This window comes from Anoplophora glabripennis, unplaced genomic scaffold (assembly GCF_000390285.2).
Source record: "Anoplophora glabripennis isolate ALB-LARVAE unplaced genomic scaffold, Agla_2.0 scaffold500, whole genome shotgun sequence".
NCBI lineage: Eukaryota > Metazoa > Arthropoda > Insecta > Coleoptera > Cerambycidae > Anoplophora > Anoplophora glabripennis.
Window position 1 is genome coordinate 79,099 of NW_019416650.1, and position 26,282 is coordinate 105,380.

Consider the following 26,282-nt stretch of genomic DNA (forward strand, 5'->3'; position numbering starts at 1 on the left):
AATAAGTAAAAAGATTAATAGAATTTCAAATTATTAGATTAGAGTAAGTTCAAAGTTCCTGCTTGATCTAGTTTGTTAGGAAAAAATCTAATATGAGGTTTGACCAAAAAGTAACGAGTTGTTAATTTTCTCAAAAAGTATTTATTTAATCTTCAATTTTTATCTCATCCCCTTCAAAGTGCCTCCCCTGTGATATTATACACTTATGCCAAAGGAGTTGCCAGTTTGAGAAACACTGATGGAAAGCCTCAATAGGTATCGTCTTGAACACAGTTTGCGATTTTGCCTTTATCTCATCTATTGTTGAAAAACGTTATCCTTTAAGTATCCTTTTAAGCTTGGGAAATAGGAAAAAGTCATAGTGGTCATGTCCGGAGGATAGGGTGGTTGCGGCATCACAACGGTGTTGTGTTTCGACAAGAATAATTGGATTGGATTTGGATAAACAAAGCGGTATGTGCTGGTGCGTTGTAGTGGTGCAAAATCCACGAATTGTCTCTCCTGTTGTTCTCGTTATCTGCTGATTGCAGATGGTACTCCTTGTTAACTGCTCGACCAAGCAGTAAACATTCGTGATGAACTATTCCCTTGTAGTCGAAGAAAATGGTTAGAAGGACCTTCACATTTGATCAGATCATCTTCGATGTCTTCTTGGCCTTCTTGGACACATTTGTCCCATTGATAAACTCATGGCTGTGATACAGTATCGTCGCCAAAGGCCTTCTTTAATATTTTGAACGCTTCGCTGTACTTAATTCCGTTTTCAACACAAAATATTAGACAAACTCTTTCATTCCATATTGCGCCACAAAAAAAAATCACCAAAAACACTGTGGTAAGTCTTAAGGCCGCATGTCACTGAGGCTGGTCCGGACAGGCTGGTGCAGCCTGGCGGGTACAGTCAAGTAAATAATATCGCGACTATTGATCTAAGACTGTACAGTCAACGTGGGCAGTCACGTGATACTAACAGACAAAAATCTATTGGCTATTGGTACGTAAGTACCCGCACGGCTGGACCCGCTTTAAAATGTAAATTAGTACAAATCAGGCTTGTGCCGCCTGACCCAGGAGGGAACCAACTGATATACCAGCCAGAGTGAGTGTATATTCATTTGTTGCACTGCCTTTCAAACTTGGCTGGACCAGCCTCAGTGAAATGCGGCCTTAACTCATTCGCTTGCTAAACATAAACTATAGTAGGATCGTATTCGATGCAAAGTAGAGGAAAAAATTGTCGGTCTTTTATCAAAGGAAAATCGTGTCATCATTTTTAGGAGGCGTAAGACGAACCATTTCAAATTTAAAATGAAATTGAATGTAAAATCTGAAATACCGCTGCATACGCACTGTGTTCTGGTAGTAGCTGTAGTAGCCCAAATGCATCGAAGTGGTCGGTTATACGTCAAATACTAATCTGGCGAGCTTGGTCGTAAATCAGAGACTACCTCCAAAAAAAAAAAACAAGTAAACATCAGTGGCGCGCACAGAAGAGAAATGTAGTACATCATGTGGAATTTAAAAAACAAATTGGATTTATAATAAATTACATTTCAAATAGTTTATCAGAATAAAGGGATTTTTGTAGAAACAGGGTGCCAGACGTGAACTGATCCCTTCACCCCTTCATAATGCATAAAAGAATTATTCAATTTCTAAACTCCTTAAAACTGTATTGCACTGGATCCCTTGACAGGCAATGATTTACTACTTTGCATCGAAATATAACCCTACTATAAGCGTAGCAGCTGCCTAAAAATTGACAGGTACGTTTATTGACAGTGCTACCAATACGCAAAAAAAAAGAATCAACTCGACAGACAAGATACAACACGCGCAATTTGAAAATTTCCGTTACTTTTTGATCAAACCTTGTACAACAAAACATTTTTCCCAGTGCGAATTAAAATTTTGATCAGATCCACTTTAGTAGGGTCAAGTGATGCAGATTTAGGATAAACTTATAATTGTTTAGTACTAAATTATGGTTATCTTGTTATGTACAAAATATTACAAAAGTCCATTTTAATTATACAGCTATAGAGAGTACGTTAGGTAACAACGTAAAAAGTAACATTTGGATCATTTTGCGTCAAGGTAAAGCGTACGATATTAATATCCTGTCGTGACCTATTTTGTAAGGCTTCTGTGGCTTTTAAGTTCAAGATGATTAATTAACCTCTCCACAAAAGGCACCTTAAAATGTTATAATAACGTTTCAAGAACTTGTATTTGAAAATGTAAAAAATCTGATTTCACTTAATCCGTTTCAGATATACCTAGACACTTAAAAGATAAGTACCTAACCCACTGAGATTGATATTCCAAATCATTTCTTTGTTCAGTAAAAAGTTTGAAATGGAAAATAAATACTGCAATTGAATATTATATATTTTTTTATAATAACAGACTACCTTCATAAAAAGGATAAACCGAATCATTTTATTCTCGATCGATCATCCGTTCCTATACAGCGACTATATTGTAAGTAATTGATTTGTATAATGACTAATGAGTTAATTTCAAATGCATTTTTTTAGTGGCCGGTCAAGGTAAGTGATTTTTTTTGTAAAATTCGGGAACAGTAGTAAACCTTGATTGATTATATACACTAATCGGTTTTAATTTTCTGTTAAGGTCACAGGTTTGTTAACACGTCGTCAATTCTCTTTCAGAATACATCATGAAATGTACTTTAATATTATTCAACTGTACCTATCAGATTTTTGTTACATAAAGTTGAGATTCTTATAACAGAATTGTATTTTAATTTATTGTTGCCCTATGCTGCCTAAAATACATTTCTTATGCATTACTGAATCCAAATGAGCGTGTGTTGGCGTTGGTTTTAAGTATTCATTTCACGATTTTTACGATTATTTAATTTAACTTTTGATTAAAACAGAATTTTTATGATATGATATGGTGAAAAATCCAATTAAACCTTATAAAGTTACAATAGTAATGGTATATCGCTTGTTAGCAATAAAAAAATAATCTGTCGAGTTAAATTAATATGCAAAGACCATATCCACCACACATCACAAAAATATGTCGATGTAAATCGATTTTATATTGTTAGTTACAATGCAAACAACAGTTTAGCTCAGATATACTACAGATATATAACATGTGGAATATATCACAAAAACAAAATCGTAACTGATACTTTATTAATTAAAACAAACAGAAATTAGTAAATCTTCCATCAAAATCTTAATTTTTTTATCTTAAATTCAACCACTTCTTTCCGTAAATCAATAAAATTTAGCAAAATATATAATTAAATTCAAAAGTTGGAAGTGGTTTATAATTAAGTTCTATTTCTGAATTTCATTCAAAAGTTGGATGTGGTTTACATTCTCTTCTTCGAAATCTCTTCCAGAAATGGAAATTGATAAAGTTGATAATCATTGTTACTTACAAAGAATTATATCTTACATGAGTTTCATGGTCATATATAAATCAAATACACTTTTGATACCTCAGAAATTTAAAACGTGTACACAAAATCCTCTTTAAAGTTTAAAGGGAGTTTTGAGGTAAATGAACCAAAACGTCCCCAGGTCAGTTACGAATATCTTCGTTCCGTTTCATCAGATCTATTCATGTATTGCTTTGCTTCGGACAACTGATTTATTGGTTGGCACATAATTAATCATAAATTTATTTTAATATTATTATCCACTACAAGTTTATTTTACAAAAAATTAAGCACCTCCACAGCAAATTCTAAGAACCTAGAATAAAAGCGAACGACCCGTTATATACAAATATCTGAAAATTATATAATAAAATTAAGTGAAAAGCAAAATTGCTTTTATTTTGCTAGTTCCGGCTTATTCATCTCGAACATGAAACGTACTTTGTATCTGAAGTACGTTTGAATAATTTTCGTTTGTTTCATAAAACCAACGGATTTACTCACATCAATACCATTTTCTTTGTCTTTTGGTCTCCTGACAACAAGAAGTAACAACAAAAACAACCCTTGCACACCGCGTTACAGCATAGCGCGAGAGCTTTACTGACGTCTGAAAATTTCCCCGACAAAGCTTTCCATATAGCGCCCTTGTGACCGTGCATCTTCTCTTTCCCGCCCAGCATTCTCTCCGTCTGATACTCTCAACAGACATATCTCTATCCTTTACGGGAATTTTGTGTTTTCGAATCGATTATACCCCCTCTCTGTCATTTTGACCGCTGCACTAGAATACGGTGCATAACAAATGCATATGCGTCCCAAATGGATCAGGTATTTTTTTATCGAGATTTTAGGTAACACGACTAATAAGCAGGTAGGCTATTATCGTGTGAAAGTTGATAGCATTTGCTTTCTAAAGGATGTTTATTATGATAGTATTTAACTAATGTGTATAAATATTCCTACAGAAATTTTAGATATGTTTTAATACTGTTAATATAAACAGAAGTGGTGAAGAAAACATTTAGGTATTTACTTTAAAATTATATTACTTTTAAGAAACGTATAAATAATACTATCCGCTTAGTACTTGGATTTATATTTCGAAATTGTAAGAAGTTTAAAAACACACCAGCTATGAAGTTATTAATTTACTCATCGATGCAATCGAAGTTCCAATAATGTTACTAGATTTGAATGATTTCAGAAATATCTTTCATTTAAATAGAATTACCTGTATCCTCAAAGGGGAACAGAGAATCAACTTGTACAGAACGGATTCAAATTTATCGTTACATATAGGCGTAGTATTACTACAGTTACTTTCCTGTTAGACAAGGCGAAAACCTCGCATTCGTGGAAGAAATTTTCCGACTCGATTTTTTTGCATATTCAGATTCGTGAAATGTTCCTTAATATGAATCAAGATGATGCCGGCCGGAAATCTGGTGCCCATTTGTTTTTAAACAAACTTTTTTAAATAAATTGTTAAAAACTGTTTTTTTCACTCCGGAAGGTTTTTTGGCACATTATAAACAAAAAAGTTCCTATGCACTATGACTCTAAAATTGATAGTTTTAAAGTTATAAACAATTTATGTTGCTAAAAATGCGAAAATGACGATTTTCAACGGCCGATTTCCGGGTTAAAAATTGTTATTTTTGATGTTGCTAGGTACCCAAATTAAAGTTTAAACATCCCCCTACAAGATTCTGAAGAGTTTTTGGGACTCTCATTATTTTAAATGCGCTATGAGCTTTTTTACAAACGTACATATGGAAAAGTTCCATTTTTCCTCAATATTTGGATTTCACAGCTTTTGGTTATCAAAATGACACAGGTGAATTATTACCTAAATTTATTACCAAAGATCCATTACCCAAAGACTTAGTTAAACAATGTAAATGTATAAAAAACTGTAAGACTAAAGCTTGTTATTGTAGGAAAAACTATGTCACTTGTGTACCTTTATGTGGTTGTAACATAGAACAGTATGAGAATTCTTATGATTGAATAAATGTGTGATAATAATATGCAGTATTAAATAAATGTTCTTTAATAAAAATCAAATGTATTTGATACTATTGCCCTTTTATTTTTTTCTGCACTCTATTCGTACAATTTTGAATTAATTAAATAAAATTATTATGAATTATGAACTTTAAATAATCAATTTTTACATTATTTTATGAGTAGTAATAGTACTTAGAATGCTAAATGCAAAGAACATAAGCTGAAGCCGCTAGACGAAATAGCGAATCCGCGTATGAGAGAGGCGCGCGCGCGGCTCATAGGGCTTTATTAATGACAATTAAAAAACATGGCTTTAGAATAATACGTGTCCCAAAAACTCTTCAGCATCTTGTAGGGGGATGTTTAAACTTTAATTTAGGTACCTGGCAACATCAAAAATAACAATTTTTAATCTGGAAATCGGCCGTTGAAAATCGTCATTTTCGCATTTTTAGCAACTTAAATTGTTTATAACTTTACCTACGACCACTACTGTAAGTAGTAAAAACACACTGTCTGCGATCAATGTAAGATTCCTATTACGTACGGTAAAAAAAAAGCACAGTTTTCCTAGAACAACCGCCTAGCAACGGCCAATACAATACTGTTTGTATTGACCGTTGCTAGGCGGTTACTAGGAAAACTGTACGATTTTTTTACCAAGCTGTGCGATTTTTTTACCCGAACAACGAAAAGGAATCTTGCATTGATCGCAGACGGTATGTTTTTTTTAAAGTAGTATTATGTATTTAAAGTAGTAGTATGTATTTAAAGTAGTGGTCGTAGGTAAAGTATAGTACGTAATACGTGGTGTAATGCAATTACGCACTCATAGAATTACGCACTCGCCGCTACGCGGCGTCGTGCGTAACTTTTCCAGTCGTGCGTAAAATGCTTTTTACAACACTTATTACGTAATATACTATTAAAACTATCAATTTTAGAGACATAGTGGCTAGAAACTTTTTTGTTTGTAATATGCCAAAAAGCCTAAAAGCCTTTTTCCGGGGTGAAAAAACCAATTTCTACAATTTGTTTAAAAAAAGTTTCTTTAAACAAATGGGCACCAGATTTCCGGCCGGCATCATCTTAATTCATGTTAAGAAACATCTCACGAATCTGAATATGCAAAAAAATCGAGTCGGAAAATTTCCCCCACGAATGCGAGGTTTTCGCCTTATCTATGTATAATAGTTGACAATATTGAATAAATGTTAAAACTATGTTTCCTAATTCCAATATTTATGTAGAGTATCTATGCTTCACAGTAATCAACTCCTAAAGGCACTAATTACTTATTTTAACTAATAATTTTAAATTAATTTGTGGTGTATGATGTAATTAATTCGCATGTAATGACTCAAATTAAAGAATATTCCTTTGTAACTGTATAACCTATATGTTCTTGTTCTTCACATTTTTCATTGTGTCCTCGTCTAGTTTTCAATTTTTTTTCTTATTGACGTTCTAATTATGTATTATTTTATGTTTCATTTTGAGTACCTAATGTTTACAAAACATTTTGTATTTCATTGATGTATTTCCTGTAATTGGATGTTGGAAATAAATGTCTTATGATATGTATTGTTATTACTGCTAATTGAAATGTAACGTCTAAATAACAATGTTCTATGATTTCATTACAATTTAATATTACAAATTGTTATATTCCCTAGGAATTTCATTTCGAAAATTTAATTCCCCGTATGAGAGGATTTTTTGTGTTTATTACAGATTACCATTTAATTTTGTTTTATGGCAGATGGCAGAGAAAAAAAAAACGATAACGAAAACCGGGATGAGAAATTGAAGAATACTGAGAAAATACAAGGTGTTAATTAAGTATGTACAATAAATTCAACAGACGATTATTTGAGTGATTTTAAGACGAAAAGTTCATATAAACATTGGTCCACAGATGCTTCGTTTTCAAGATACAGGGTGTTAAACTTTTGTAAAAAAAATTGCCATTTCGTAAATGTCTTAAATACTCTTTATCCAATTTTGTTGTAATTTGGCGGTGTTATTTGTAGTGTTAAGGGGCTAATTTAACCCTAACTTGATTAGATTTGTTAAGTCCAGTGGCGTCCCGAGCGGTACCTTAACGAATATTTTTAATAATGTTTCTTGTGTGGTCCAGGGATATGCAATTAAGTGGATTTTATTTTTATTTTCTACAAAAATTAATCAATATACGAAAAAATTTATTTATTGTACTTGTATTCGAAATAATAAAAGACGTTTATTATTATTATTATTATTATTATTAAGATTCAAGAGACAAAAAAATTGTACTTTTAGTTGCTTAATTAAAAAAAATATAAAAATTACAAAAAAGTAAGTGCGTAAATTTTTTTTGTCAAAAAAATTCGTTAAGGTACCCCTCGGGACACCACTCGACTTAATAAATCTAATCAAGTTAGGGTTAAATTAGCCCCTTAACACTACAAATAATACTGCCAAATTACAACAATATTGGGTAAAGCATATTATTTAAGATATTTACAAAATAGCAATTTTTTTACAAAAATTTAACACCCTCTATCTTCAAAACGAAGCATCTGCGGACCAATGTTTATATGAACTTTTTGTCTTACAATCACTCAAATAATCGCCTGTTGAATTTATTGTACATACTGAAACAATGAAAAAATAAAGGAAAGGGGCTTATACAGGTTTAAAGTTAAAGTTATCTATTTATCTACACTACAATTCAAATACCGAGTGATATCTTTTATTTATTGGAGCATCCAAGGAGAATGAAAACTAAATTAATAAATAATTTCAACCCTTACACAATTACATGTACGTTAAAAATTGACTTTTACATGATGTTTTTTAAGTGTCTACAAATTTACTACATCCACCTAAAAAAAGCAATGAAATTATAGATGACAGAATCAGTTCACCAGTTCATTTATTATTATTAAAAATAAAACACACATTTTAACAATCATTAATAATAATCAATTTAATTAATAATCAATTTAACAGTTAATCATTTCTTTTAGCGTTTCAAATTGAAAGTCGTAATTGTACAATTGTGAAAACTGACTACACGAGCAGGTATTGACCCGCCAAAGAAGATTTATACAAAAATATATGCAGGTAGTTGTAGGTAATATACATGTCATGTAAATTAACTGTAAATGTAAAAATTTTCTCTTCACATTTTTAGTAATTTTTTAACTTTAGGATACAGTATTCGAAAAAATGTTGTTTGATACTCGATTGCGAAATTCTTTTGCATTCGCGGGTGATTTTTTTTAAATAACTATTTTCGCAACTTCCATCAAAGAAAAATACTGTTTTTAGTCTGAAAAAAAAAAAACAAAATAATAATTTACTTAAGAATATAATAATTCTAAATCGCTATATACTGTTGTAGGTGTCGAAAAAAGTAACATTCCTTAATATTATGGCTATACCGTAACGAATGAATCGTTTTGGTATTACAGCTTATAGCAGTAGTAAAAGGTGAATAACCAAAAAATATAGTATCATCTCATCGTTTACGAACTTTTACCGTAAAACGAATCGATATATTTAGTAAAAAATCTTCATCAAAACAAAGATTAATTTGTTTGAAGTGATGCTGTGATAAAAAGTTAAATAATAGTTTCACAAGATTTACATTTACTCTTCTAGGTCTTGACATTTTCAGGCAACACTGTAATTCTTTTGTTTGACGAGTTCAACATAAACTGAAATGTTATTTGAAAATGAGGACATCGCGATGATAAATATTTGAAAAGTGAGATATTTTTAGAACTTTCACTGAATTGCAGTTTTTTTTTCATATGTTGTATATCAATTTTCTTGCATATACAAATACTTTAAAACAGTTTTCATATCGCTAATGTAAAATGGTTTTATTAGAGGCATACAACGCCAAATTAAATGTAAAAAAATAGAAAAAATAATCAAAACAGAACTTAATGAAATATGTATAAAGATTTACCGAAAAAAATCCCTCGGCAAAAACAAGTTTACTTTATCGGAAATAAATAAAAGCGGCTCCTCGGACTCTTCCTATTTTGCACCAAAATGTATTAATGAATTCTGAGAAATTGAGTTGTTTTCAGTAGAAATTTTGCACGGAGAAAACTGATATTTGATCGCTATTTCTTTAAATCAATATTAACTATATTTCACTTATATTAGTATTATTCCAGCAATTAAACATTTATATCTGTTATGAAAATGAATATTGGATTCACATGAAGCGTGAAACTTGGAACCTGGTGTTTAGAGACCAGGATAAGCTCTGTTGTGGTTAAATATAACTTGACACCCTCTCGATGGTACTTTGCACTAAAACTTTCAATTGACACTTTCTTGTGTCGTTTCACTGTATTTAGTTTTGGGCTATAGAGGACTTTTAGAGCAACGCAGGATTGTAGGAAGACCTAAATTGTAGTAAAATCTGGATCTACGGAGTTGACGTTTCATCGCATCACTTGACGGCTGCGCCAAATTCCCAAGGTAGATCTTTGTATTTAGGGCGCACTTAGAAGGACGGAATTTCTGGCTCTTCCGGGGCGATAGTTACCCGTACTCTGAGGTGGCTCGGCGTTTGGTTTTAACTACCCCGCATCGTAAAAATTGCCAATCTGGGTGCTGTTTGGATGACAGGATTGATATTATCGGACGGATATGCCTGAGCTTTATAGGGCTCTACGAGCGAATTCTTAAGGCGGGTATCCATTTGTGTCAAATGCCCCGTAATGTAACACCGAACAAGTTACGTTACTGCTAGTGGAGACGGAAAATTGTTGCATGGTACGTGTAACAAATTTGACACTCGTAACTAATCCGGGACGAACCATCAGTTGTCGGTTTTTAGTCGTCGCATCAAAGGGGTTCAACAGTACTTTCTGTTGCATGTTGAGACGGGGTTACCCTTTTGGCCGTAACGTTGCCTGTTGCACATGTGATTTTGTCTTATTTTTTGTTTCGTCAGTCTTTTGTATATGGTCTGAGGTCAGTCTGTTTTCTGCAGTGACTAGGAAGAGTGTGCTTTTCTGTGTTTGTGCCATGGAGTGGAGTAAAGAAAAGATATCCAGAGATTTCCGTTTCTTATTCTTCAAAATTGTATGATGAATAAAAATATATGACGCTGCTGCTAATTGCAATTGCAGTGACGAATCCATTATTGCAGTAAGGTTCATACTGCGAGTTTATGTTCCTGTGTCGTCTCGTAACCTTATTTTGTTACGTTACGGAATGGATGATACAACTAAAACCACACATACTTTCGCAGCGAACCGTGTTACCTTTTGCAACAGGCAGTAAAATGTTCGTTGTTACGTTAATGAGCATTCCCACAAATGGATACCCGCCTGTAGTGTGGTTTGGAAACATGAGAACATGAGTATGTCATGAAATTTACTCGAAGTATCTTACACAACAGTAAGATAAGAAAACACTTCCTTCCCAGTAAGGTTTAGCTCGTAAAGGATTTTCAGTTTTAGGATAGAATAAATCTCAAATAAGTAATTTTGCTTCTTCAATGAAAATAAAGTGCAAGAATAATGAAAATTATTTTGCTTTCCTTTGTATGAATTTATGTGAATTACGGTTTAAGCATATAAAACCATAAAGATTAATTCTTTAATTCATATAATCTTTAATAACAGTCTGGAGACATTTCAAACTGAGTTAATGCAAGTAAGATGTTATCTTAAATGAAGTTAACTTATTTAAAAATAGTCACAAGTTTAGGTGGAAAGTCGCGGCAAAATAATAAATTTCACTGGGTAATGAAAAGTTGTGAAAAATTGTCTTAACCCCTGACTTCCCCTATGCATTGAAATTTAACAATATAGTGATCACTAATATCGACCATAAAAATTGATATCATCGCATGTATACCGAAATTTTTGGTACTATGCAAGTAAGGAATAATTATTTCAATTATTCTTTTTATTTCCAACTAGGATGAAAAATTATTGCTTATCGCTTTGAGATCAATTAAAAACTTAACATACCTGCAATTCTGGTGGTCCCCCTTCATCTCTTATCAATAAAAGGTAACTCTGGTTATCAACAAGGATCTCCTTTTTGAATCGACCGCCTTCTGGAGACTCTTCTTGCATGTAAGAACCCGTAAGGTACCGGTGAACCAAGGCTGATTTTCCCGACGATAGAGAGCCCACTATGCCTAATCTCAAGTCGGGTACTGAACGCGAGAGAGTCCATTCTTGGGAGTTGACAAATGAATCTGAAAAACGTCATTATTTAAAAAAGTGTCGAGATATTTAGATATATAAGGATGTGAAAATTAAAACTGCTTATTTTTCATTTATATGACAAACATGTTTTTCTATTGTATAACAGTATAACAGTAAATCAAAATATAGTAACGCTGTCTTTATCTAACTTACATCATTGTACAATTTATCTTATAAATAACGCTGACATATATCACGTTAGTGATAAAATCTTACAAATAAAACATTTTGTAGTTAATTATATTTAAGATTTTCAGTTTTATTTAGTTACTTGAAATTTGAAATTCACTTTGAAATTTTTTTGTTTAATTTAATAATTTAATTCCATACTTAAAAAAATATTTATGTATTTTGAATAGTTTATTTTCCGGTAACTAGAATTACTTTACACTGAGAAAATAGATAACTATTCGTGATTTTACCGTCTATAGATATTTCTAATTAGGCAAAAATAAGTTTACAAAATCAGTTCAGGAAAAAATCAAAGGAACAAAAATATTTCATAAATTTTTTAGTGATTTTTGAGAGGTTGTATTTAAGTGAAAACATTTTTTGAGATGATTATCGATAAATCAAAAGAAATACATCGAGAAAAAAATTTTCAAATTTTTTCTTTTGGTTTGTCCACGAACTCATTAATGTAGAGGTCGGATAACTTCTTTAATCAGCTTCAATTTACTTTTTGTACGTTTTCGTTGGTTACCGAGATATCGATGGTTGAATAAAAAAATGACTCTTTTGTCTTCAATCATCGATATGTCAGCAACAAATTATTGAAAAGTAAATCCAAGAGTGGTTTTGAAAACTTGAATAAATTCTATACAAAAGGACTTACCATGATTTTCGAAGAAAAAATTTTTTTTGTTACATCTTTGACATTATTTCGAAAAAGAGAAAAAATGTATTTTAACCGTTTTATTTTTTTAAACACCTTGATTAAAACACCCCGTATTTATGTAACCTAATAACAGTGGGTACCTATTTTAAGTTCTTACTTTAATATAAATATTTACGTGTGCTATTTTCTGGATTAGAAAAATGATATTTACATTTAAAATTCGCAGCAAGCGTGTAACGTAGTAATAGGATTTTTCTACAAATAGTTCACCTAAGTACACAACCTCATTTCCCAATATAGAGTGCGTGACACATGGAATTTTTAAACAGTTTTTTCGGAAGTATATGCTACACTGGAATGTTATTCACTTTAAATTCCCATAGTTAGGACTCGTGAATTTATTTATTTTTAAAACGTGACGGGATGTAACGTAGTATGTTATGAATTAAAAGTTAGCGAGGGCGGTTTGATTACTTAATGTTACTTGATATTCTAAGAAGTCCCGAAAACTGCCTTTCGATGTACTAATTAAAAACGTATTAGTTTCGCTTACGGCACCTTTTAGTCACTTTACTTATTTTTACGCTATGATTCAAAAAGTCAGTAAAATGAACGGACCTAACTTTTCCAAGTTAGTAATTAGCGGACTAAATCATTGATTAAAAAATGGTTTTATAGGACAAAAAACAGTTTTAAGAACATAAGAAAAAATGTACACTTGAACAATTCATTGCATTGTCAGTAAGAAGTGATTTTTTTATGAAATACACATTAAAAAGGTGCTCTTAATGTTACAATGGTTATACTTTTCCACCATCTTTACTCTTAAATATAGCTTAGTTTGAATATGATCTTATTTCTTAGTTAAAACAGAGGTCGCTAAGATAAATTTAAACCTCCGTTTTTTTTCGTTGGTAGAAATTTTAAGAAAACAAATAATTTTTAAAACGTCACTTTGCTTACTTTTTAAAATTGGTATACTTCTCTATGCATCGTTCCAGATAAAAAGGGATTTCAAATTTTTACAGCAGTCATCAGTTACGGCCAGCTGAATATTTAGTGATATTCCAGTCTTATTAAATTAAACTTTTTTTTGCTAAATTTGCATCGGAACTAAATATTTTTTACGATTGAAACCAATTTGCCTCAATTCAAACACTGCATCTATTAGGATATAGTTCTGTTAATTTCATTCTTTATAGAAATTATAAAAAATATTTGAATTAACTTCAAATAGAGTTGATAATAAGAAGAAGGGATAAAGATAATAATAATAATTAAATATGATAAATTACAGTAGCACATCTTACGGTACGTCACAATTATTTTTAAAATTATGTAAGAGTACACCAATACTACAATTGAAAATATCACATATATGATATACAGAGTTATAGTTGCTGCACATAACATAAAGATATGATTTCAATAAAATATTGGTGCAAGCAGTCTCATTGTAAAACGTTCATGACACATTAATTCTCGGCACAAGAAAGTTAATTTGAGCAAGGAGGTTCGGTGCATCAACGATACTGTGCAGTAGCATAAAAATTTTACGCTATACTTACATCTTTCTTCTATACAATAATGAAGTGAAATCAAATCTGTTTAATAGATGATTATACTTACAATGGATATCTATTGTCAAGGCGGAATGCTAAAAATTTCAAAAAAATTTCTGTACTCTATCGATCATATTAATGTTTTAACATACATAGATGGGGTTCCATACCAAGGAGCAGTGTTCCAATTTAGAACGAACATATGATTGATACAGTTTAATCAGAACATTGTTGTTACGGAACTCTTGCCCCATTCTAAAGATAAAACCCAACATCCTCATGGACGATGAGACAGTTAGTTCAATATGTGCAAAAAAACTAAGTTTATTGTGGAAAAGCACTCCCAGATCTTTAACTTCAGCTATTCGTGTCAAAATTTCAGTCAATTCGGTAGTCATAAATAATTACATTTATTTACGTGAGAATATAACAGTCTTGCATTTGGAGATGTTTAGACAGAGGTAATTTGACACGCACCAGTGAGTAATTTTTCCAAATTCATTTGCAACCAGTCACAATCATCTTTTGATTCCGAGCCGAAAATATTTTCAAATCGTCAGCGAAAAATAACTTATCACATGTAATGAGTTAGCTCAAATCATCGATAAAAATAGAAAAAAGCAATGGGCCTAGGTTGGAGACATGTGGGACTCCTGATATAGACACGTAGAAATGCATTAATAATGCAAAGATCTGAACTTTCAGTCTCAAAATAGCCAGAGTTGCAGATTGTCGTGTGTCATTCACTTTTAAGAAGAGAACGAACACCTTCAGATAACAATCCTCCACACCAGCTTCGTATTCAGCACCTTCAGCAAAATGTGTTTATTGGACAATACCCATTATTTCAATCATTGTTCTGATAACGTTGCAATGTAGTTTTATCTACACCCCATAAAAGAGTAAACAAGAACTTTTCAGTGAAAAATTTACAATTCAACTTCTTAACTGAATAAAGATGGATCTCACCTTTACCTATCATCTTTTGGGTAGTTAAAGCCTTACCTAACAATGTATGTTGAAACATTTTTTTTAAAACATTCCTTTAAAATTGACTTTAAATTTAAGTGATAAACGATGTTGTTGGTAAAGCTTTAGTTGAGGAACTAATTGAAAATTGAAAAGAGTAAAGAATACATTACATTTGTTATTTAAGATTAATCTCATTATACATATACAACTACTTACTTGCTTAATTTTAAGGCTCAACTAAGACTACAGCAGAAAATAATAGGATCACGACATTTATCAAGATTAATAATAGATAAGAATGTAGTGAATACCTACATCACGCGGGGGAACAGAAACATAGCAAGTTCAATTAAAAATAATTTTTGTAAATTTCTAGGAGTTATCAGTGAAGTTTCGATATAATTTTGCAATTGTAATGAGTTTATTTTTATTTTTCGAGAAACTTTATAATGCATTTCTTTCGTTGTTTTTTTGTTCTTTTTTAAGCGCCGGAGATACTGTGAACAAATAAAAAATATCCTGAAAGAATAATGAACATCACACATCACTGACATGGAATCTGCAGTCAGCTAATTTACTTTGCATCGAGGTTCACTCTATGTTCGCTTATCTTGATTCTTAATAAAATAAATTAAACTGATAATTGTATCAGGTTAGATTTTCTCGAAAAAATGATTCCATTAAAGTTTTGTCTGGCATACGTCACGTAAGAAACGCGCAAGCGGGGAGTTACTAATGAGCAAGGCTCAGTAGAGGATAAAATACCTATATAAATTTAAATGACACCACTTATCCGATAAACCTTAATGGTGTGTTGAGACGAGGCTTCCCTGGCATATTGGAAGGAGTTGAAACATATTACTACGTGCTTTTATAAGTTTTCGTTAGTGAAACGGCGACGTTTATCACTTAATATTAACTTGTGTAGAGAAAATGACCGTTCAACGTCTACTGTTGACAACGGATAGTAGGTATAAGAAATTGTTGAATATGCTGGTAACTCATGTTATGTACCAGATAAAACTTTATATTTTTTCCAAAATCCTGGATGTGCGCGATCGTTTAGAAGAAAATCTTTATTCTTGTATGGAAGCGGGCGGTCATCAGTTTGAACATTTAATCAACTCAGTAGTAAGCAACTAAACATAATTTATATTTTAAAATGTAATTTTTTTTCAAAGTATTGGGCGGAATTATAAAATTTAAAGTCTATTGTAAAGAGAATTGTAAGAGTTTTCAAAAGAAATATTACTCAACCCCCAATGCCATTTAAATATTTTGGGGTGATGTTTACCCTTGCTTGGGGGGTGAAAATGGCGGAGTCGAAAATACCAGCAAAGAATTGTCCCCCTTTAATCTAAAATCGACGGTTTTGAGCGTTTTTCTACAATCTTGACGCAGTTCCGGAAAATGGCTTTGTTTCGTTTTCATTTGGCCACCCTGTATATTTAGCTCTGAAATTTTTATCTGAACTGAAACGATCCATTTCATTGTACCGTTAGATATTTTCAGGCACACCGCATATAGATAGTCATATAGCGGAAATATAGATATAACATAACAGTATCACGCAAACATCAAAGGACGACGTGCTTCAAAATGTAATTAGCCACTACAATCAATTAACATTTTCCCTCCTAGCTGTGTACGGAAACTTCTCAATGACTTGGGCGGTTTCCGGATCTAAGTATGGACACCAGCTGTGTGAAATAATAGACCTACCTGTTTGTCATAATTATTACTTTGTTAAGCATTGAAAAGTGTTTGCATAACAGTAAGTATGCATATATCATGCGACAAGAATGAAAGAAAAAAAAGGTCGTAATAAAAATACAGACATGCATAAAATTAAAAAATACATATTTATCCGCGAAATGCGTATATTTTATTGAACACCAATTTTGTTATCCTCAGTTTAAATCTCGCAAAGCTAAAACTGTCTTGCATAAGTAATTCTGTATATGTGAATTAACTTCTACTCGAATTAATTCATGATTAAGTGTGAATGGAACAAGTACATAATGAGATTCATGTAGATAAATTTTCATGGATACAAAAAAAATAAGGAAGTACCCCTACTTGGAATTACTAGCAACGGTGTTCAAATGATATTGTAATTTGATTTTACATTATTTAATTATTAACTAATGAAGTGTAAGTAACAGATTGTTTTCATATCATCTTATGAGTTTACTTTGGAAGAACAGTAACTGAAGCAAAAAAAGAAAGTAGGCAATAAATAAACTTTGTTGAATAAAAAGGAATGTTAGTATAGAGTGCATTCATAAAATAAGATATAAATTCGATAAAGGACATTTTTTTAATTATGTATTTCATATATTCAGGATGACGCATGTATGAGCGATGATATTATCGGCGATATTTTTAAAGAAAAAAGTAATTTTATTACTAACTGTAAAAGTAAAAAAAAATAAATTCTGCTGTGAATTAATATTATTAGTCCAAGAAGACCCGTAATAAACCTAAATCATGCACCAAATTTGGTTCTTCTGCTGTAAAGTGTTGCAGAGATTAATTTTTTCGAAATTTAGGGCCTCACTTTGGGGCTAATAACTCTTCAGGAGTGCAACTTTGTATACAGGTAAGTTTGGTTAAATTACAATATTTTGGACACCCCTACATGCACCTGCCGCTTCTTATGCGGGACACCCTGTATAACCTTTATTGTGTTAAAATTTAATGATATTGTCCAATATATACTTTATGTCTGTGTTTGTCACTGAAAGTAGAAGGGGATTGTATTTGTGTGAATAACTTGAAAATGGCGAACCTTAAGGAAAAAATTCATGTCACCTTTTTACGTATTTAGTGCATTAGAATATAAATCCGTTACAATAACTTGTAAAAAATACAGCGGCGTAGTTTTTTTATAAAAAGGGGGTGACCCCTGTCCAGTTGTACACCACTGGTTAAACCCTTAGAGCTCATATTTTAGGGAATGCAAGGCCTACTATCGTACATTATTTGTACCAAATTTTATTGAGATCGGTTAATAGATTCCTGAGATATAAACAAAAAATAATTTTTTTTAACAACTTCAACACCCTGTATCTCTAAAACGAGGCCGTTCCAGACCTATGTTTATAAGGCAAACTCATATTATTTTAAAGAGATTTATCTGTCCTCGAAGTTTCCTGCATAAAATTCGGACCACCCTGTATATTGAATTTGTTTGAATTGGCTTAGCTGTAATCAACTTTAACAGTGTTTTTCAAATTCGTTTGTTACACTTGAACACTGTTTGTGTTATATTTAAGAATTATATTATTTTTGCCATGCCTGAGTACATGGCATGTAATCAGCATTTAAATANATTATAAATTAAATTATGCTGTGAATTAATATTATTATTTTTCAATTCGGTCAATGAAAAAAAAGTTCGGTACAATTTTAGGGGTGAGTCATCCCCAATGAACACCTTGTATTGCTTCAATTAACTTTAAATCATAGTCAAAGAGGACCAGTAATAAACCTAAATCATGTACTAAATTTGGTTCTTCTGCGGTAAAGTGTTGCAGAGATATTATTTTTTTTCGAAATTTAGAATCCCACTTTGGGGGCTAATAACTCTTCAGGGATATACAGGGTGTCCCTGAAAAGGATGGACAACGCTTGACCACAGGTTCCTTGGATGAAAATAAGACTATTTAGCCTAACGTACCTATATACAAGAATGCACGCCTATTGAGATATAGCCTTCTAAATATAGAACAGATAATCTAGTTTTTTCAAATAATTTGAAAACTGTTTTTCTTAGAAACTTCAAATTTGGTATACATATTTTTTTATATAAAGGCAATGTAAATATACAATTTGGTGATAATACATATACAGGATGTTCTCTTTCTAGTGCCTGTGCACGACTGGCTATCCCGTAATTTTTTTGTGTGTGTACGTCAATGACGACAGAATTTGTATTTTTAAAAATAAGCACTATTTTAGAAGATTTTTTGCCTCTTACAAAATCTTAATATCGTTTATGGATTTCGAGTAAAATTGGCATTTTTACACATTAAATAATATAAAATTAGTATAAGATAAATAGAATAGTCTAGTACGAGGTGCCATATAACAAAGAAACAAATTCATAACAATAATTAAAAGGTTCAGTGTCAAGCTAGCTGTGATTTAATTTTAGTTTACTTTGTTTTTTATTGCAATTTATATATTTTAGGGTCGAAGAAATTCCTCAAGTAAATAAAAGGCGCTTAGCGGCAGAGGTTGGCTTTCAGAGTTTCCATTAATAGAGTATTAAAAAACCAGTTACTACAGGTTACTATACTAACAGGTGGATACGTATAGGAAATAATAATGCCCCTTTAAAATGTCCACCTCGATCCCCGGACCTAAACCCATGTAATTATTTCCTTTGGGGAGCGTTGCGGACCACAGTTTATAACTTTTCAGAAAATACAGAAAACGAATAATGGGAAAGAATACAACATGAAATTAGTGTCATGAGACGTAATGCGCCAATTATGGAATAAAATTCATTTTCATTTTCGAAGAACTAATGCTTGCGTTTAAGAACAAGGAAGTAACTTTGAACATTTACTGAAATATTATTTTAATGTGATTACAAACATCAATTTAGGTTTATTTAAAATGTTAATGTTGACTTTCTTACATTATTAGTTGATACTCTTTATTTAAAATATTAGTGTTGATTTTTATTTTATTGATTGATAATACTAAAACTAAAAATGTGTAGTTATTTTTTTTAATGTGACGTTTTTTCATTATTATTCCCTGTTTTGAGGCTGCAGTTTTTGCCTATATTTAATGTATACAAAATGCCAGTTTTACTCGAAATCCATAAACGATATCAAAATTTTGTAGGAGCAAAAAAATCTTCTAAATTAATGCTTATTTTTAAAAATATGCGTGTCGTCATTGGCGCACACACAAAAAAGTTACGGGATAGCCAGTGGCGCACAAGCACTAGAAAGAGAACATCCTGTATATGTATTCTCACCAAATTCTATATTTATGTTTGTAAAAAATAAGTGTATCAAATTTGAAGTTTCTAAGGAAGATAGTTTTCAAATTATTTGAAAAAAAACTAGGGTTATCTATTCTATATTTAGAAGGCTATATCTCAGTAGGCGTGCACTTTTGTATATAGGTAAGTTAGGCTAAATAGTCTTATTTTCATCCAAGGAACCTGTGGACAAGCGTTGTCCATCCTTTTCAGGGACACTTTGTATAGGTAATTTTGGTTAAATTACAATATTTTGGATACCCCTATAGGCACCTGCCCTGTGTCGATTCTTATGTGAGACACCCTGTATAACTTTTATTGTATTAAAATTTAATGATATTGTCCAATTTATACTTTATTTCTGTGTTTGACGCAGAAAGTAGTATATATTGAATTTGTTTGAATTGGCTTAGCTGTAATCAACTTTAACGGTGTTTTTCAAATTCGTTACACTTGAACACTGTTTGTGTTATATTTCAGGATTATATTATTTTTTCCATGCCTGTGTACATGGCATGTAATCAGCGCTTAAATAAAACTTTATTTGTGAGTATATATATTTTTCAGTACCCCCAAAACAATTTGATAATTTCTTGAGAAATTACATTTACAAAAATATTTTAAAAAATGTTTAACGGTAATGTGTAGAAAAAGCTACAACAAAAATATTTTTATAGAAAATCTACGAAATTTTCGAAATTTTTATTGGTATTTATTAAACAAACTTATATGCATTCCATAGCAAAAGAAGAAGTAAATATATTTAAAAAAATTGTGGTAAACATAAATACAATATTTTAACAATGTAGTGTCTTGCACATTTACATGATAATCGTAATAGCTGTTTCTTTAAAATATTAAACGATCCATATAAATTTCAAAAATTATATATGAACAATAATAAAAAACTCCTGAAAAAAGGAGAAGTACAAACGTTGGTAAATGGTTGGTTAATTAACGAAGATATTTGAAAAAACACAAAAACGCTATATTTAATTAAGAAAAATCGTAAATCAAACATAGCCAAAACGCATCATGTTGTATTCATAAAATTATAAAAAATATACAGTCAAAAATAAAAACTTAGGCGTCCCAGCGATTTTCTGAAAATAAGTTGTCTGACTTCCTGACTTTTGAATTAGGCCTCATTTTAGTATCATATTCTTGGATTAGAAGAAATTACACATTAGCTCAAAGGTATTAGAAATTTATCATAAAATCTATTCTAACCGCCAAAACAAATTCTTTCTGCAAAGAAAATGAAACCTATTTCAAAATAGTTAATAGCAAAATACTGGAGGATTCTGCTGCTAAAATAGTCAAACATTATGATTTATTGTTTCATTAAGTTTTAAATTTATTTTATGATAAAATACCCAGTAAATAAAGAAAAAACGGAAAGCTGTCCCACAAATAAATAACTTTCAGCAATAACATGATTTAATTTTTAAAGTAGTCATAAAATATTACACATGCAGGTACTTACAGATAATATAATATTTAAATTACTGCTAAATTTGTTTCGGTTATAAAGATGTAGGTACACGATAACGCTCCAAATGGTTTAATAAAAATCTACGAAAAATAGGAATAAAGTAATTATGTTAGTGAAGTAATTTCATAAAGTAACTATACCATAAATAATGACATATTCTTCTTAAAGTAATAGTAAAAATGTCTGTCTTTATCAATACAATAAAATTAAGATGGAATTGTAATAAAACTTTACATGCTAGATTTCTTCAAAGATATAAACTATTGGTTAAAAAAAATTTAGGTATACAAAAAAATGTAATTTACAAAGTTTATTATGTTTCAAATTGGGTAACAGTTAGGGTAAGGTTGCATATATTGGACCGGCTCCTAAATTGGACCGCTTCATTTTTGTAGTGATAGAGAACACTAAACACCATCTCGCGGTTGTGAGACAAACTACACCTTCCAACATTATAGAGTCTCAGTTGGTATTAGATTTGTGCCACATACTTCTATCCTATACTGATCATTTTGCAATTGACTTGAAGCCGAAAAGTGGGGCGACGTACCAGCGTATTCATACGCATGCGTTTACTTTACGGGTTTTGATTGGTTGAAAGGAACCAAGAACGGTGAGCGCCGAGCGGTAAAAAGCCAAACCGAGCTAACCTAAAAAATATTCTCAATTTCTCATTTTGTTTTGTGTTGCGCTAGTGCTTTGGTGAAACTGTTATGGTATAGTGTATATTTTAATAAATAAATAAATAAATGTATCTTTTGAGTTTTATTTCATAATCTGTTTAAACCTGCACTAATTCTTCTATTAATTTGTCTTGTGTTGATATTTAGTAAAAATGTTTCAAAATTATACTCGATAAGAGCCTTCCTTAAGGGCCTTTAAATAGTGTTTTCCGCAAAGACAAATAATTTCAAACATTTAATAACTGAATAATCTAAAGTTTATCAAATAATAGGAATGTTATGTCATGCCACCTGAGTATTTTCAAAGACGCCGCAGTAAAACGAATAAACAGGTGCAAGAAACAATCAAACCATCAAGATTTTAGGTACTGAAATCTACGAAAATACTACCTTTTTTATATATAACTCCACATGTAAATATTCTTACATTTACTTCCTTAGTCCTACATATAAAATTGTTTACTTTTATTTATAAGTACGTGAAAATAATTCTTAAAATGTGGGGTTAGGATAAACAGAAAACGCATGTTTTACAAACGCTTTTTTTTGTTATTATTTTATTTGGGTAAATTTAAATGGTAACAATGAATAAATAAAACATCAAGGATTTTATTTTTGTGCTTACTTTTGTTCTACACGTTTTACTTTTCAAGATTTCAGTACCTAAAAATGCCAGAAATTTCACCATTTCTCGGCCAGGGATATGGCCACCTTAATCGTGGACATTATTATCGGATTGGTCTCTTACAGATATTTTATAGCATGTTTTTTTTATATTATCAAATAAACTGCAGAAACCATTATAATAAATAATTATATAATGAACTTTTTTTATAAAAAAAAGATTGTCAGTTGTGCCCGGCTTGAGCGAATAGTGGCGATTTTTTGAAATACTAAGTCTTGTTTAATAAATAAACCAGTCATTTAAAAAATGTCCAAAATTACGAACATGCATATGTATATAGTTTTAAAAGCATATAAATTTGTATTCTGTTTTATTGTATTTGAGCCTGCAAAATATTAAATAGGTTATGCAGATACTTACGTTATTTATTTTAATATCTTATATGTATATAATCGGCTATAGTACAGAGCATGCCGTGACAATCTTTTCAATTTGAATGCAACCGCGCCTAATTATGGAACATGCGCAAAACACACGGAGTACGTCTCGCCCCCCCTTTTTGGAAACAAGGTCATCCATTGAAACTATAGGTAATGATCAGTATAGGATAGAAGTATGTGATTTGTGCAAATGGTAACGGAGTTCTCAAGTATTTTGTTATTTGAGGTGAACTAAATTTTCAATACATACCGTAGGACTAAGAAGCTAACAGGTCGGTAAATGCTATATTATTTATATGTAGTCGATTTTAGTATGTTTTTAAGTTGTTTCTCATACCATAACCATTAAATAATTCTAACACGTTGTCAGTGTTTTACTACAGTTTGTTTGTCTAATCAATGTTGAATGGATTATCCGAAGCTGAGTCTAACAACAACAATGATGAATCATCTTCAGATGAAGAAATTCCATTAGATCAGTTAGTCAATCGCAAAAGAAAATCGAAAATCTTCAGTAGATATTCTTAATGTTTCCATTCAAGAAATATCACCTTTGCCTGTGTGAAAAAAAAACAAAGAAGCACCGAAATCTCGTACCCAAAAAGCAGTCGAAGTAACTAGTTCTCTTTACAAAAATGAACTGGAAACATCAAAGGCTTCAACTTCTAGAGCAAACCTAGTTAAAAAACAACTGCATTCAGGGTCATCAACTTCTAAAGTCAACAAAGTTAAGAAGCAAGTAGAGCCAATTGAATGTCATACGCAGAAAATTAGGTATGCCTGAAAAGAATCTGCACACCTGATGTTATGGAAATAGAAAGTGAAAGCTAGTACTGTGGAACATGTGAAGAGGAAATTGTTGAAGAAATGATTCAGTGTATGGGATGAGAACCTGGAGCAACGTTAAATGTGAAAATATTTTTAGAGCTTTAAAGAAATATTTTTGCAATTATTGTAACAACAGATGACTAATATATTTGTTATATTTCATTTACTTCTTTTATACACCATTTAGAGTTATCCTTTGTTAATTTCACTGTTTGTTGTTCTGTTTTTCGAAAGGTCCAAATAAGGAAACTCGTGGTCCAATTTGAGAAACTGGTATCCTAAATTGGATTTTTGCACATAGTTTTGTTTTTCTTAACATTTATGGCAACTTGTAATATTTTTTTAAGGAATAAGTAAGAGTATTGCTATAGCATGTATACAACAGGCATTAACTGTTCCTTTCGTTTTCAAATAAAAAAAATAAAATTGAAAAGTGTTCCAAATTAGGCAACCTTACCCTATAGATTACTTTCTGCTTTCAAATGAGATTGGACAACATTAAAGAATAAAATGCACATAGTGAAGTTTTTAAAAATCATTTAATTAGTGCTACATTTTTTTATGAAAGTGACCTAAATGTTTATAACTACGTTAGATAACGAAAATTATAGCTGTAACAGCGACAACCTTTTCTAAAATAAAACACTTCTTTTTAATAGTGGATATGAAATATATTTAAATAATAAAAGTTATAGCTTTTACTCTAGTCTATTAGGATCGTAGAAAATAAGAAATTCAGCCGCAGGTATGCGCAAGGGTATTACAGAAATTTTTTAAAAGAAGTCGAGTAAGCCAAATGTTTTTTAAACAATGGCATTGATACCCAGATTGGAAATTGTTCAACCATTGGCAACTGTAACGGAAGCCTGCTAACAAAAATTTTAGTGTTTCTGGNCTTGCACATTTACATGATAATCGTAATAGCTGTTTCTTTAAAATATTAAACGATCCATATAAATTTCAAAAATTATATATGAACAATAATAAAAAACTCCTGAAAAAAGGAGAAGTACAAACGTTGGTAAATGGTTGGTTAATTAACGAAGATATTTGAAAAAACACAAAAACGCTATTTTTAATTAAGAAAAATCGTAAATAACAACAAAGCCAAAACGCATCACGTTGCATTCATAAAATTATAGAAAATATAGACAGTCAAAAATAGAAAATTGGGCGTCCCAGAGTTTTTCTGAAAATAAGTTGTCTGACTTCCTGACTTTTGAATTAGGCCTCATTTTAGTATCATATTCTTGGATTAGAAGAAATTACACATTAGCTCAAAGGTATTAGAAATTTATCATAAAATCTATTCTAACCGCCAAAACAAATTCTTTCTGCAAAGAAAATGAAACCTATTTCAAAATAGTTAATAGCAAAATACTGGAGGATTCTGCTGCTAAAATAGTCAAACATTATGATTTATTGTTTCATTAAGTTTTAAATTTATTTTATGATAAAATACCCAGTAAATAAAGAAAAAACGGAAAGCTGTCCCACAAATAAATAACTTTCAGCAATAACATGATTTAATTTTTAAAGTAAAGTCATAAAATATTATACATGCAGGTACTTACAGATAATATAATATTTAAATTACTGCTAAATTTGTTTCGGTTATAAAGTACATGTAGGTACACGATAACGCCCCAAATGGTTTAATAAAAATCTAGGAGAAATAGGAATAAAGCAATTATGTTAGTGAAGTAATTTCATAAAGTAACTATACCATAAATAAAGACATATTCTTATTAAAGTAACAGTAAAAATGTCTGTCTTTGTCGATACTATAAAATTAAGATGGAATTGTAATAAAACCTTACATGCTAGATTTCTTCAAAGATATAAACTATTGGTTAAAAAAAATTTAGGTATACAAAAAAATTTAATTTACAGTTTATTGTTTCAAATTGGGTAACAGTTATAGATCACTTTCTACTTTCAAATGAGATTAGACAACATTAAAGAATAAAAGGCACATAGTGAAGTTTTTAAAAGTCATTTAATTAGTGCTATATTTTTTTATGAAAGTGACCTAAATGTTTCTAACTACGTTAGATAACGAAAATTATAGGTGTAACAGCGACAACCTTTTCTAAAATAAAACAATTCTTTTTAATATTGGATATGAAATATATTTAAATAATAAAAGTTATAGCTTTTACTCTAG

General features: G+C 30.9%; 1 protein-coding gene across 2 annotated transcripts in view; it reads right to left on the reverse strand.

Moving 5' to 3' along the window:
• LOC108911074 (centaurin-gamma-1A) overlaps window positions 1-26,282 on the reverse strand; it is a 250,801-nt gene that overhangs the window by 14,949 nt on the left and 209,570 nt on the right. For both annotated transcript variants that reach the window (XM_018715909.1, XM_018715908.1), the window contains exon 2: window positions 11,428-11,660. In XM_018715909.1, coding sequence (XP_018571425.1) covers window positions 11,428-11,660 — 233 coding nt within the window. The remainder of the gene's footprint in view (window positions 1-11,427; window positions 11,661-26,282) is intronic.